Below are 15,359 nucleotides of genomic sequence, written 5' to 3' on the forward strand. Positions count from 1 at the left end.
GTTTCTCTTGTTGCGGAGCACGGGCTCTAGGCGTGCGGGCTTCAGTAGTTGTGGCACGCAGGCTCAGTAGTTGTGGCTCGCGGGCTCTAGAGCACAGGCTCAGTAGTTGTGGCGCATGGGCTTAGTTGCTTCGCAGCATGTGGGATCTTCCCGGACCAGAGCTCGAACCCATGTCCCCTGCATTGGCAGGCCGATTCTTAACCACTGTGCCACCAGGGAAGTCCCGCACTTGGCTTCTTTTGCTGAACATGTTTTTGAGATACATCGCGCCATTGCTCTTTTTTGCTTGCTCGCTCCAGAGAGAATGCTGTGTAAAGTCGCCAGGAGCGAGGGAAAGTTTCTGGGGTTTAGATCATGGTCCCTCCAGCCTCTAACCCTGAAAAAAGCCCCAAATTCATCCACAATCACTTCTTGATTGTCATCTGCAGTGCACACGATTCAAAAAAAAAACCATCACAACTAACACAATAATTTTTAAAACGCTTCCAAGCTTCATTTGATAAGAAATCAGACTATTCTCCAGTCCAACAGGTGCAAGGGAAACAGAGGCCATGAGTGCAGCGTTTTTGTCTGAGGCTGCAAGGGCCATCCTTCACCTCGGGCAAGGGAATGACTATGAACTTTATTGAGAAATCACTGCTTTGCACGGATTTCTCAGCAATACGTACCACGCTCGCATTGAAAATATGATTATGTTTCTATATGCATGATGTCTACAAGATTCCAGAACCCTACTGTCATGTAAGAGCCGGGTAAGTTTCTCTTACAAACTGGGCCGTCGTCAGGACTTAAGTATCTTCTAGAGAGATTCTTTCGTGGTGTAACGGCATCTTTTGAAGTAGGATCTGACCTGTCTTTGCGGTGTTCAAATTAGCAGTGACCAAATGGAAATAGTAAATTCTGTGTATCCACTGGGAAAGCAGACCCACTGATGAAATATCTAAACAATCAGTTATTGACTGGGCACGCACCACATGCCCAGGACTGCGCCCAGGAACTCGGCTCTTTCCCCTTTTCTTTCCCAAGGTTTCTCTTCCGCTCCTCTCCCCTGATTGCAGGCTCTCCCGCTGGGGTCTGTGGCTGGGAGGGCGGGGTGGCTGCAGGCCCCCGGAAACACTGTGCAGCATCTCGTGCGTGTTATTTCTCCGGAGAAGACAGTCTGTACCACGCATCAGATTCTCAAAGGGGCCAGAGACCCCCTGCCCTAGGTGACATTCCCTCGGCATTCAGAGCAGTGTAGCCCTGCGTCATGACCCCATCAGGATCTCAATAACCACATTCACCATCTTTCTGTGTTTTCCCCAGAGTGGGTAGTGACACCCCAAATCAGGCCATGCTGGTGAGAAGCCTCAGAGCCCTCTGACCCTTCACTGTCCCTAAACCCAGCCTCCAATTATTCCCCACATGTTGTGGTCTGCAGCCCTGAAAGTTCTTTGTTTTTGTTTTGGGGGGTTTTTTTTTGGTTGCACCACGCAGCATGCATGTGGAATCTTAGTTCCCCAACCAGGGATCAAACCCGCACCCCCTGCGGTGGAAGCACAGAGTCTTAATCCCTGGGCCGCCAGGGAAGTCCCTGAAAGTTCATTCTCATCTCTTCCTTCCCTCTGCCACGGGCAACTCTGGCCTCGCCCGTTTCAGTAGCTTCCGAATTGGTCTCCGGCTGGGGGTTGTGCTTCAACCGTCCTCTGCATCAACCCTTTGCTCAGACCCCTTCAGCGGCTCAGGGTTCCTTGTGCGGGATCACTGATCTCACGGCCTCACCCGCTCACCTAGTCACACCCGGCAGCCTGCGTCCCTGGCTTCCCTCCCATCTCCCAGGTGCCTGGGTCTTCCCTGGCATTCTCCCTTTCCATCCTGAATCTTCTCCCTCGAGAGACTAAGGGCATCCGTGTCCCTTCATCTCCCGCACCTTCTCCTCCTCCTGCTTCCCTCCCACCTCGCTGGGTTCCTAACTTCGGGGCGTGCACGTTCCCCTGGATCACCAGCTCCTGGAGGGCAAGGCTCTGCCCCTGTGGTCAGTGCATCCCTGCAGGAGGACAGGGCCTGGCACCGCTCGGCCAACAGAAACCCTTGCTGATGGGAACTGGAGGAGTTACAGAGCGCTGTGGGGCAATGAGCCAGCCCAGGGGAGGTGGAAAACACTGTTAACCACACGTGTGGACCTAGACTCCCCGCTCCTCCCCAGCGGACCTCCTCTGATAGCTCTTATCTGCTGGTGAAGGACCCCAGCCGGCCTGCTGGGCCCAGCGGGAAGCAGCCTTAACTCTTCCCACCCCAAGCCTGGGGCTCCTTCCCCCTATGAGCAGTCTCCAGAAACTGTTCACGCCCCTCCTAAGTCACCGGGACCTCGGAACTGGTCTCCCTGCCTCTGGCTTTACTCCTTCCCTGCCCACGGTCACACATCACCCAGAGTCCACCTTGTAGAACCCGGATCCACCACGTCACCTCCACCTTAAACCCCTTCCCCGCCTTCCAGCCCTTACAGGGCCTGCCTTGTCCTCTTCTCTCTCTCCTCCCTGGAGCTCCCACACTGTCCCCTCTGGTCCTGTTTTTCCCTCCACCTGAACGCCTACCCCTGATTCCACAGCAGGGCTCTTTCCTGTGTCTCCACATCACCTCTTGGGGAAACGTCCTGAGCTCCCCTAGGACAGGTGGGCATTGCCCACCATACTGCAAGCTTCTAGAAGGCAGGGATAAGTCACAAGTGTTCCCCCAGCCGCAAGCCTGGTTGTGGGTAAAAGCTCAGCGAGTGAAATGACCTATTTGTGCAGTTATCTGACGCACATCGGCTGCGCAAAGGTGGTGGCCCTGGCTGCCTCGCTGCCCCCCACCCCCGGGAGCCGGCTGAGCCCCGGGCTCAAACGTGTAGAACAAAAGGAGGCAGAGCGAGCCCTCGGTCCGTCCCGGCGGCGGCACTTGGGAGCGGAACCACCGCTTCACTCTGAGAGTGAGTGTGACGCGCACCGTGGGAACGGCCGACGGCCCGCGGGCTGGAAGCGGCGACCGCAGAGCCCGAGACGGCGCCGACCTCTGGCGGCGGGCTCCGCAGGGCCAGGGGCGGGCGCGGGGCGGGGGCCGGCGCCGGGGCCGCGCCCTCCCGGCCACTCCCTGGGCCGAGCGGCGGCGGCGACCAGGGCGGCTCCCACACGCGCTGCGCCCGCGCCCGGCTGCCGGGGACCCCGCGCGCCCCATGTCCTCCGCGCCGCCACGCTCGCCCGCCCTGCGGCCCCACAGGATGAAGAAGGACGAATCGTTCCTGGGCAAGCTGGGCGGAACGCTGGCGAGGAAGAAGAAGGCCAAGGAGGGTGAGTGCGCCGGCCGCCGGCCTCCTGCCGCCGGCCTCCTGCCGCGCACGCGCCGCGCCCCGCCCCGCGGACCCGGGCGGGTGGCCGACCGCGCCCGCGCCCGCGCGCATGCCGCCCCGAGTCCCGCCGGGACCCGACTGAGTGGCAGCCGGGGCCATGCGGCCCGAGACCCGCCGGGACCCGCGCGCACGGCCTCCTACGCCCGCCCGGCCCGCGCAGCGCGCAGCCGTGACCTTCGGGACAGCCCATGACCCTCGCTCGTTCCTCCTCCGAGACCTTTAAACGCGGGCTCGGGAACTGCGAGCCTGGCCACCCCCCTTCCCCGGCGGCTCGTCGAGCCCCTTTTGGGCTCCCGGCGCCATCTGAACGCGCATCGCCAGCTCCTGCTGAGGGCAGGATGTTGAGCAAATGTGGGGCGAGCCCCCGGTCCGCGGAGGACAGGCCGGCGCCCACCGCCGCCTGAGTCGCCGTTTCTTGAGCCCCCTTCCTCGCCCGCAGGCCCAGCTCGTTCAGCCCTTGTGACCACTCACTCGGTGAGCAGTTATTGGGCACCAGTGCTGAGTGGGCAAGGCCCGGGGCCCGCTGGTGTTCGTGGTGCGGTGCTCTGCCCGGGATGCGGCCCCAGCCCCGGGGAGGGGGGGAAAGGAAAGGGATGCAGAGCGGGCAGGCCAGAGGCTGCGAGGCCCGCCGGCAAGGACTACGGAGCCCCCTCCAGTTTTGACTCCACGTGTCCACGAAAATAATTCTCAAAAACTTCCTACCACCTCTTACCTTTTAAAAGTTTTGTTTAGAGTTGTGAGGGATGTGACTTCTGGCCTCTTGTTTGTGTTCTTTAAATCCGGCTGTTTCCTGGGCCTCTCCCAGGGCTGCATTACTGAATTTTTCCTTTGTTCTGGCCCAGAGATTCCTCCCCGGGGCCAGATTCCCTGTGGGTAAGAGGGTGAGTTATACTGCGGTGGCCGTGAACAGGCTGGTGGGAGCTGGCCTCAGGCAGGACATTAGACAAGAGAGGATCCGGAGTCAGGGGTGTGCAGTGAGTTCCTTAAACCATGGGCCCCCGACACCTGGGCCGCGGACTGGTACCGGTCCCCGGCCTGTTAGGAACTGGGCCGCGCAACAGGAAGCTTCATCTGCCACTCCCCGTCGCTCGCATTAGCGTGTGAACCATCCCTCCTCCCTCCCCCCGGTCCGCGGAAAAATTGTCTTCCACGAAATCAGTCGCTGGTGCCAAAACGTTTGGGGACCGCTGCCTGAAACCACCCGAGCCTGACCTGTGCTTTAGAAAGTCTTCCTGTACCTGGAGGATGAGTGTACCCCCCAGGGACGTGTGTACCCCAAGGACATACTTGCGAGGCACACGTGTCCCCGTATTAATTTCTCCCATTGAGGTGTGTATTCCTAGGGATACCTGTGATGCTTTACCTGTAGGGATGTGCGTACTCCCACACACTTTCCGCCCAGGGATTTGTGTGTGTGTGTGGGGGGGGGGGGAGGGGTGCCTATGCATTTCCCACCAGGGAAGCTTTTACCAAATTAGATGATTCAGTTCCATGAGGGCAGGGCCTTTCACCTTTAGTTTATCAATGAAAAAATGTTGCCTGCCATATCAGTAAACAAAGGATGTTGCAGCCTTTGAGCCCCTACAACCATCCCGGAAGGTGAGCCCTGAGGAGATTCAGGGTGGAAACAAGAACTGCCAAGCCCTCAGGCACTGCCGCCACCCCGCATCGATGCACCCCGAGGAGACTCAGGATGAGGAAGCACAGGATGCCGGCCCCAGGTAGCTGAGGTGCATATCAAAGGAATGATTTCAGTGAGCCCAGACTCTTGCATCTTCCCATACATAGAAAAGTGCTAAATTCCTTGAGATATCTGGTTTTCTTTAATTAACAGTAATCTTTTGATGTTCGGATTACCTGGTCTTTGTTGCGAAAACCTTCTACGTATCCTGGTTCCTCCCTTGCCTGTTTGGAGCGGTCCCTCAGAGCTATCTGAGATGCTGTGTCCCGGGCTTAAGTCCTCAGTTTTGCCCACCGAATAAAACATAATTCTCAACTTGTAGGCTGTGCAGTTTTTTCAGTCAACAAGTTGTTCCAAGTGAATGAGCCCCTCCTCTCTGAAGCCTGACGTTTAGGATCCAAACTGGCTTGTGTCAATCTCTATCAAGTCACACCTCCGAAAAGATGGTAAATGGCCTTCACCCTTCCCTTGATCATTCCAGCTGCTTCTCTGATCTGCGGTCTCGACTGTCTCACTTGCAGTCCTCATCACCGTCACCAAAATCATTTCAGTTCCTCTTTATACCTTACGACAGTTATAAACACGAATGTCATACCCTTTCCAATTCATTCATTGCCTGCTGTGAGACCCTAGGAAGAAAAGATAGATAAGGCCCTCGCTTTCATGGAACAGGGAATCAGTCGTAATAAATAAATAACACAGACCAATCATGCTGTAATAATATGTGCTAGGAGGAAGATGTAACAGTGCAATGAGACGGATGCCCACGGAAGGCCTCAAAGCAGGTGATGTTTGGCTTGAGACCTGAAGGAACCAGGAAAGCAATCTCTCACAGAATAGCAAGTCATCAGAATGTTCCGGAGGATGACAGCTTTTTATAGGTGACATTTATGCTCTTGCAATACGAAGAGCACATTCCTGAACTCATGGACCGGCCCCAAGCTCCAAAGCGAAGTGCCTGTCCTTGCCTTCATGAACTAGCGTGCGCCTAGAAAATCGAGGGCTGATCTGCTTTAATTTAAGTATAACAAGAGTCACAATAGTCAGAGTCATCCTGTGATGAATAAAATAGGCACAAAAACAGCAGGAGAGAGATGCTTCCATAGTACAGCTCTTGTTGTTATTGTTGTTTTGGCTGCACCACGTGGCTTGTGGGCTTTTAGTTCCCCGCCCAGGGATTGAACCCCGAGCCCTAACCACTGGACCGCCAGGGAAGTCCCAGCTGTTGTTGCTTTGGTGTGTGAGTTAACTGGGTCCCGTGCCTCGTTTCTCAAGATTGGGGTGCCTGGTACCCTCAGGGGTCCCCCCATACAAACAGAAGGTCACAAACACTAATTGGGCTCGCACGCAGGAATTCAGGGAGGACTGGCCTTGGAAGGGCTCAGTGGCTTCCGTCTGGTCTTGCGGGAAGTGGGGAAGGAGTCAGGAGCGGGAGGCCGAGGTGTGAAGGCTGGAGAATGAGGTCCTCAGTGATTGAGAATTGCCAGTATTCCTGCGGGCCTGTTGCCTTGGCAACCTGCCCTCCCTGCCATTCATGTGGTTCGCGAGCGGGAGCAGTTCCCGGCCCAGCTCGGGCCCCTTGTGGGGAGGCGCTCATTTGCCTGCCAGGGACCGATCAGGAAGAGGAGGCTTCGAGGTGTGCCGGACGCTGCCAGCTGCACAGTGGGTTTCGTTTCCTTTTTGTTAGAAAGTCCACGGTGAATTCAGGAGCGTGGGTGGAGGTCGGGGGCAGGATGCTGGGACGAGGACGGCATTGCCGAGGAGTTAGAGATCTGGGGGCGCCGGGGGCATTCACCCCCGCCCGGGTCAGCAGAACTTGTGGCTGTGAGAGGCATGGAGGGACGCGTTGGGGTGAATGTCCTGTCACCTTCCAGGGGAGGTCATATTAGGAAATGTGTTCTGAGGTTTGGAGGAACCCATGCAGGAAGTGCCCGTGGATTAAGGCTGATGTTCTATGGTTGGGAACCAAGTCGTGTCATATGTTGGCCCGGTTTAGAAAACGGAACTGTGACGAACTGTGGGGTGTTGGGAAAAGTGGCAAGGAACACTTAAAAAACCCCAAAGCTCCCCTTAGAAGGCCTGGGGACTGTTAAGAGCCACTCATTAAAGTGGTTCGGTTTTACTGGAGCTGCACAGAGGAAAACTCCCCACGAGGGCCCCCTGGTGACCACGGGTGACAGCCCCACGGGTCCAGCGGGCCAGGAGTGGGGCGAGGGGGCGCCCCAGGGACGGATGCCCCAGCTGCTGTGTAAAGTCCTTAGAGGCGGGCGGCCAGCTCTGGGACGGGGAGGCCCTGGATGGAAGGGGCGGGGTGGGGTCCACTCCGCCCATTTGTATGAGAGGCCCCTGCCTGCCCTTGGCCTCCGCCCTCTGCCCAGACACCAGTGACTGGCACCGGGCTGCACAGCGCCAAACCTGCCACAGCCGAGCCTCGAGGCCCTGTCCCTCCTGCTTTTCCAAGGAAAGCAAGCCTTAAGGACGTTCCTGTTCCCTGATTGCTTTTTTTTTTTTTTTGAATTTGATTTAATTTAATTTTTTTTTTTTTTGCAGCAGGTTCTTGTTAGTTATCTATTTTATACATATTAGTGTATATATGTCAATCCCAATCTCCCAGTTCATCGCCCCCTCTTTCCCCCCTTGGTGTCCATAGCTTTTTTTTTTTGTTGTAAATATATTTTTTAAAGCAGTTTTTGGTTCTCATTCCCTAATGACTTACGATGTGGAGTGTCTTTCTAGGCTCGTGTGTCATCTGTACCTCTTCTTTGGTGAAGTGTCTGTTCAGATCTTTGGCCCATTTTTTAATCAAGTTTGATTTCTTTTAGTTGAACTTTAGGACTTCTTGGCATATTTTGGATACAAATCCTTTGCCAGATGTGTCTTTGGCAAACACTTCCTCCCTCTCTGCAGTTTGTCTTCTGGTTCTCTTGACCCGGGTCGTCTTCTGAGCGCTTGATGCAGAAATGGAGGTAAATGAGCAAGATATTGACTGAAACCTCATGAATTTTTTGGTGTCTAAAGAGACACCAGTGGGCTGCGACCTTGAACTGAGGGCTGAAGGTATTAAGTTTCTTCTGTGGGCTTTGAATAACTTCCAGGAGAGAATCTCAGTTTAAACCACCACTGTTAACCCCTGTGCGTTCCCTTCAGTTCTCCCCATCCTCTCCAGAGTGATCAGCTGCGTAGATGCCGTGGTGTCCCCAAATACCGTCCCACTTCAGCACTGCTCTGTAATAAGAGTACCCGGACAGAGGTGCCTGCAAGGTGGGACTTTTCCCCTCATGTTATTATTTATTCATTTATCTATTTATTGATCTATTTATAGGATAAAATATATCAATATTTTAAAAAATTTTTATTGAAATATAGTTGATGTACAATGTTGTGTTCGGTGCAGGCGTACAGCACAGTGACTCAGGTGTTCCCCTCATTTTACAGTTGAGGAAACACAACCTTACCCCGTAGCCACTTCATGGCAGTTTAAACCAGTGGTTCTCAGGTGGGGATGATTTTGCCCCCAGGGGACATTGGCAGTGTCCCCTCTGGGCTGGGGTGGGGATGCTGGTGACATTAGTGCCTGGGGGCCAGGAATATTGGTAAACATCCTATAACGCACTGGACAGCCACACCCAGTGTCGGATAACAGTGCCCACGTGGAGAGACCTGGTGTCTCTTTCCTGAGGTGTCTGCAGAACCAGGAGGAGGTTGACCAGCCTCAGGGGGTGGGGCAGCTCCTCGGGGCCCTCGACTGCCAGGGTCTGGAAATGGCCCCCAGAGCCTCCCCCGCCACCCTGTGAACCCGTTCTCCGCGCAGCGCCTGGGGCCCTCAACTCAGTTTCTCGAGGGGGAGAATCCGCACGGCTCCCCCGGACCGGGCACACTAGGCCGGGCACACACGGCTGGGGCAGCCGGTTCCAGGCAGCTGTGGTCCAAACATGGAGTCACCTGGTGAGTGGGGGTCCTGGGGGGAGATGCGACGTCCTTGGCAGACACCCCTCTCTGGAGATGGAGAGTGAGAAGAAATGGAAAACTTCCGTGAAGGTTCAAAGGAGATGCAATCAAATTCTCCATAATTGCTTCAGCACAACCTTGTAAATCAACTATACTCCAATAAAAATTTAAAAAAAAAAAAGATAAAACATAATTGTTTCGGGTGGTAGATAGGAAGGAGAAGGTGAAGGCCCACTTGGCCCCGTCCCAGGACGGCAGAGGGAGGAGGTGCCCGTGAGCTCCGAAGACCTAAGGACACAGGGAAAAGAATTTTTACCTGGCAGGCTGGGGGCTGGTGGCAGGCGGTGACCTGGGCCAGGCCTGTCCTCAGGAGCCTGTGGGCGCTGTGAGGAGGGGGCAGGCCGGTGTGGTGATGGACACCCAGGGGAGACACACATCCGGGATTTGGGGGTTCTGGGTTCTGGCTGGAGGAAGTGGTCCCCTGGTTGCGTGTAAAGGCTGGCTAGGAATTAGAAGAGGAGGGGCCCTGGAGGAGACCCCAGCTAGTCCCTCTGGGGAAGTGCAGGCCGTTCAGAGTGGCTGGACTGTGGTGTGGTGTGTGGGCCGTGGTCAGCCTCGGGGCAAGCTGGAGCGGTCACTGGGCCCTGTCATCCCCGCATGTGGGAGCAGTGGGCGCCAGTTACCAATCTCGGCTACTTTAGAGAGGCCGGTGTCGAATGGACCGGAGCGGGATGACCGGCGGGGAAGCAGCTCCAGCGTAGGTGCAGGCAGGGCGGGCTTCCTGGAGGCAGTGTGCTGGGCTGGGAGCAGCAGGATTCCTGAGACGTGAGGAGGCGGCAGCTGCAGGGCGAGATGCAGAGGCAGCAGCCCAGAGGCCACTCTGAGATGGAAGGAACTGCGTAGAAACAGATTAGGTGAGGGCCGGTTCTCCAGGCCCCTGACCGTGCTCCCACTTAGTTACTCTCGGGGCTGAGGCACCTGGGGAGGCGTAGAGTTCTGGCTGTTTGGGGTGTTTGCATTGAGAACTTTTTGGGGCGCATAGAGACTTTGAGGTGATTTCCACATCCTCTTCAAGCAGATCTCAGCACACTCTCCCACTTACTTTTGAAAATAAAAATGGGATAGTATCCTTCTTTGCTGCAAGATGTAGGGAAAGGATTTGTAATGAGTTTGGTCTCCTTTGGCCAGGGAGGTGGGACTTTCTGGGGATTCTTTGCCTTTCCAGTCCCTCTTTGCTCACGTGATCGCCTTGATGATCTACCCTCAGGAAGTTGACTACCCATCACGGTTAAGGTGGGTTGGACTCCTAACTTACAAGAAGGGAAAGAGGGTGGCTCAAAAGAAGGGGAGGGAGGTGAGCAGGTGAGGGACCGGGGCCATGTACACGATGGGTTCTAGAATATTCTATGGGAAGAGAAGTCAATGTAGGTCCTATTTGAATCCAGCGGGCTGTGAGGTTCTCTGCAGACCCTGCCATGTTTCTTGCTGCAAACCCTAAGGCATCTTCTTTGAACAGGGCTGCCTCTGTCCGTGGAGGCTGCCCTTGGTCAGAGAGGGAGGTACCGTCTGTCGGCTCCTGTAACGCAGGCAGTCCTGAGGAAGTCACTGGAAACCACTGTTCTGTTTTCCTCTCTCTGGCTGAGAGGAGGTGGCTTTCAGGGGGCTTGGTGTGGCTTTGTCAAGTTTCCTTTGATTATTATTCTGATTATAATCTTCAAATCCAGCACTTCTCCTTGTTTGTTCCACCGTTGTCCAGATGCTCCCGGGGCATTTCAGAGAGAAACACGTAGGCACGTCAGCGTGTCCCACACTGGGCTTTTTTCCTGGCCATCTACTGAAATCTCTAGGAAACTTTGCTTCAGTAGAGAATGGAAACGGTGATACTGGGCCCGGAGTGATGACTTTATGTTCCTTGCCTTTCAGGAACAGCTAACTCTCTGTGGTCCTCCTAGCATCTCGGTTATACCTGCGTGGTCCCAGAGAGTCAGGTCGCCTTGGCAACTTCACACTCGTTAGAGGAGCTCAGCTTTGAATTCCTGTCTCCACCCCATGGAATTAATATTTATCACACATCCCAAAGTTGGTTACCCTCGCATACCCTGCCCAGTCGTCAGAATAATTAAGGGATGGTTAGAAGATGTAAGTGGGTAAGCGCCTGCTGTGAGCGGATTTTAAGTGCTCCATGTGATTGATTTCTCCCCTGTTGTGGTTGGCAGAAGGAAGTTACCTTTACCCTGCTATTTTCTTATTTTCAAATATGCAGTTCCATCGCAGGAAAGAGGTACCCAAAGAAAGCACATTTTCTCCTTGCATTAGCCGTACACTTGACATTTTAGGTTTCAGATGAAAAATGGCTTTACTTCCTATTGAGTATATTTATTATTTACTATATTATGTAGAGGCTGAAGAAACACATTAGTAAGTCTAAGAGTACTTTATAAACATATGTTGGCCTAGTGGTGTTAATCTGCTAGTCTGTACTCAGTGCTGTTGGGGTAAAAGAATATAAACACGAACTGCAATCAATTCTAGAAGCTTTTGGTGGCTTTTGCCTCATTGAGATGCTACCATTTTTTTTTTTAAAGTATAGTTGATTTACAATGTTGTGTTAATTTCTGGTGTTCAGCAAAGTGATTCAGCTATATATATATGTATATATATATACATATATATATATGCACACTTTTTTGGATTCTTTTCCATTATAGGTTATTATAAGATATTAAATACAGTTCCCTATACTATATAGTAGGTCCTTGTTGATTATCTATTTTATATATAGTGGTGGGTATATGTTAATCCCAAACTCCCAATTTATCTCTATTCCCCCCGCCACCACCTTCCTCTTTGGTAACCATAGTTTGTTTTCTATGTCTGCAAGACTCTTTCTGTTTTGTAAATAAAGTTCATTTATATCCTTTTTTTTAGATTCCACGTATAGGCCATATCACCTGGCATTTGTCTTTCTCTGTCTGGCTTATGTCACTTAGTATAATCATCTCTAGGTCCATCCACGGTGCTGCCAATGGCATTATTTCATTCTTTTTTATGGCTGGAGATGCTGCTTCTTGGTAACATTAAAGGAGGTACTGCTTTCTGGTTAAAAGAAAAAATGGAATGAGCGACAGGTTCCGGCATGACCTGGTCTCTGGGACTCACGGCACCGAAGTGTCACGTGATCGGCCCTGGTAAGCCAGTGGTCCTTTCGTTTTCTACTTCCTCTGGGTGTCAGGCCGTGGAATCCCCTTTTGCCGCTATGTGTTTCGCCCTCTGAGTGTTAAAGCTTTGGGGCCTCACTTCCTCACTTGTGAGGCGGGGAAACATTGGAGAGATACCAGCTCTGTGTCTCCGAGCCCACGAGGGCTCGTTGTTTCCCAGAAAGGCAGCATGTCCCTGAGGGAGGCTGCACACCGGTGGGTGGAGCCGGGTCTCCGCTCACATCCCTGCTCTGTGGGTCTGTTACTCCGCCTCTCTCAGCCTCTTTGCCTGACCAGCCCACGTGGCACTTGCCCTTAGGTGATGTGAGGATAAAATGTGATGAAGGTCTTATCAGCAACTGAGTGCTCAGTAAGTGTTAGTTATTGATAATGTTGACAAGTGAGGTATTGACACAGAGCTGGTTATTGGTAGGGCAGGGCTGGCAAGCCGTTTCCACCCGAGAGCTCGACCGATAATGGCTGCCCGCCCCTGTGTTAAGAAGGATTCTGAGGCTGCATCTGGATGGGGGGGTGGGGGGGGGGAAAGAACGGTGGGACTAATTAGTCAAGCCTGCCGTATATATGGGAGGGTTAATTGCTGACTGATTGTCATCCCCAGAATAGAAACCTCTTCTCTCTCTGGTCCTGTATCATGTCGACAGCTTTGGCAGCTTCTTTCACAATGTGTCTCATGAAGGCGCTAGTTGGCGGGTGGTAACAGAGTGACTGACACAAATGCTTTAAATTATTTGCATTTGGGGAATGTTGGGATCCTGCTTCTTGTCCTGGACCACTGTGACCAGGAAGCACTGTGCACGCTCCCTTGAAGTGTGCACTGCAGAGAAACGGAAGCTCCTGTGTTTCCTTAGCAGCAGGCGTTTGATCTGGGGCGCCGTGGTCCTGGAGTGTGACACCAGCTCAGCAGGCATCCTTGCCTACCTCACCCACCTCGGCCTCTGTCCTTGTCAGCAGCCTAAGGAAGCAGAACATTAGGCAAATCGGAGCAGTTTCTTAGGCTTGCACGTTAGTTAGTAGCTGAATGCTTGCTCGTTAAGCTTAGGCGTTTTGAAATGATTGTCCTTGGTCTGGGTCTTTGAACCTCTAGTTGCTAGTAAAGCAGAGCGAGTCAGGAATGTTGGTTTCCACAAGTAAGACCATCTTAATAGGTGACGCCTGTCATTTTCATAAGTTAGGCGTTTTCATACTTTCATTTAAAAAATTACAGTTCTAAAGGATCTAGCTTTTACTCCAATATTAACTTATTAATAAGCTAAAGAGGGGCGGAACGTTTCCTAAGTCCTAGGGCTTGCTCAAATCCAGCACTCCCAGAAGCAGCTGTCTGGTTCTGTGGAAGCCCAGCCGCCCTCAGTGTTTGCTGCTTCTCCCATTACCGTGGAGTCTGCTAGAACCATCCAGGCGCTGCTTTAAATATGTGGACAGAGCATCCTTTGAGCAGGCTGGGGAAGGGTACACCGTGCTTGTGGTGTTCGAAATTCATTGTTGGTGTAAATGGACTTTGAGGGACGTCTTTCCCAAAACCTCATTGGAAGTGTCTTCATCCTCTATTTTGTCTTGTTTTGAAAATTAATATTATCTTTCAAAGTAAGACCTGAACGAATCCATACGTGATATATACAAGCTTAATAGATGATCAACTAAGAAGAAGTGAGGGAAAAGTTAAAAGAAAAAGAAACAAAACCAAACCACCCAGAATGGAGTCTACAGTGGTCGTGCTCGTGGCCGAGGCTTGTTGGCACCCATGGTGTTCCAGGCACGGCACTAACCTCCACTCATTTAATCCCCACCCAAAGCCGAGAAGTGGGTACTGCATGGTTATTCCCATTTTGCAGATGAGCAAACACAGGCCCAGAGAAGTGAAGTCCTTTGCAGGAGGTCACTCCGCTGGCCGCTGGCCGGTGAGATTAAAACCTTGGCAGCTTTGGTTCCTAATCGCCACCAACCTTATCAACTGGAAGAGAGATTCAAATGCGAGTAGGCTTCCCAGCTGGCTCACAGTAAAGTCATTATCATTGCTGGCATTTGAGATGCACTCAGCCCTGGTGGGAGGAAGGTGCTCCCGAGGAGACGAATGAGATCCATTTTGTGCTGAATGGACTCGTTGACATTTGCAGAAAGAAGACAGAACCCCTGTGGCTTGGTGCCGCTCCAGGACCTGGTCCAGGTCCCCGCTGGTCCTCCGTTGCCTGCCCAGCTCTCGGCCAGTCTCCCCCGTCTTCCTTGGCTCGGGGCCCTCACGTGTGCTGTTCCCTCTGCCCCATCGGCTTAAATGTCAGCCTCCAGCAGGTGGGGGCCCTGCGCTGCGCGATCGCCCACCATGTCCTGTGCCTTCCTGCCAGAGGTCGTAGGCTCTGTGACTGTCTCCCGCTAGCCTGGGTCCCCCGGCCTGGGGTGTCATCATCTCTTCTCCAGAGATGATAAGAAATGCTCTCGGCCATTTAACGTGGTCTTTGTGTATTTGCTGAGTGAGCAAGAGGCAGTCTGTGCAGTGGTTATGGCCCCGGAACTTGGGACCCACCTTTGAGGGTTGCAACTCATCCTGCTGCGCTCTGGGGCTTTGACCTGGGGGAAGGTACTACCCTGAGCCTCAGTTTCCTCTTCTGTAAAGAGTACTTAACTCATAGGGTTATTGGGGAATTGAGTGAGTTATTAAATGAAATGATGTAAATTCAGCTGGGCCTGATCAGGCGATAGCATGGGAGAAAATATTCCCATGATTCGGGTACCAATTCCACTTCTGATCACCAGCTGTGATTCTGACACCAATGCCGATGTGTGTGGGATTTTTGTCCACACCAAGTAATTCTCTGACTCTAGTATCAATTCGGTTCTGACACTATCTATCTGGAGATGGCGTCAGATTCCACAAGTTAAGGACTCAGTCCCACAAGACTGCCCCCTACTTCGGATGCTAATCCCAAGTTCAGGTTATTTACTACCTGTGCTTCTGACCGACTGGGTATAAATCAGAGGTTTCCACGACCCCTTCCTTGGGTTTGATTAATTTGCTAGAGCGGCTCACAGGACTCAGAGAAGCATTTTACTCACTGGGTTACCGGTTTATCATAAAAGGATATAACTCAGGAACAGGCAGCTGGAAGAGACGCACAGGGCGAGGTGTGGGGAAAGGGGCGCCCCACTCACCCAGTAC

At 53.1% G+C, this 15,359-nt stretch overlaps 1 protein-coding gene across 1 annotated transcript in view; it reads left to right on the forward strand.

Annotated features, from left to right (window-relative positions):
* Positions 1 to 3,104: 3,104 nt before the first annotated feature.
* The window catches only part of PARVB (parvin beta), a 114,941-nt gene continuing 102,686 nt past the window's right edge, over positions 3,105 to 15,359 (forward strand). The window contains exon 1 of the mRNA XM_059937123.1: positions 3,105 to 3,305. Coding sequence (XP_059793106.1) covers positions 3,191 to 3,305 — 115 coding nt within the window. The 5' untranslated portion in view covers positions 3,105 to 3,190. The remainder of the gene's footprint in view (positions 3,306 to 15,359) is intronic.

The sequence above is a fragment of the Balaenoptera ricei genome, chromosome 10 (assembly GCF_028023285.1).
Source record: "Balaenoptera ricei isolate mBalRic1 chromosome 10, mBalRic1.hap2, whole genome shotgun sequence".
Lineage (NCBI taxonomy): Eukaryota > Metazoa > Chordata > Mammalia > Artiodactyla > Balaenopteridae > Balaenoptera > Balaenoptera ricei.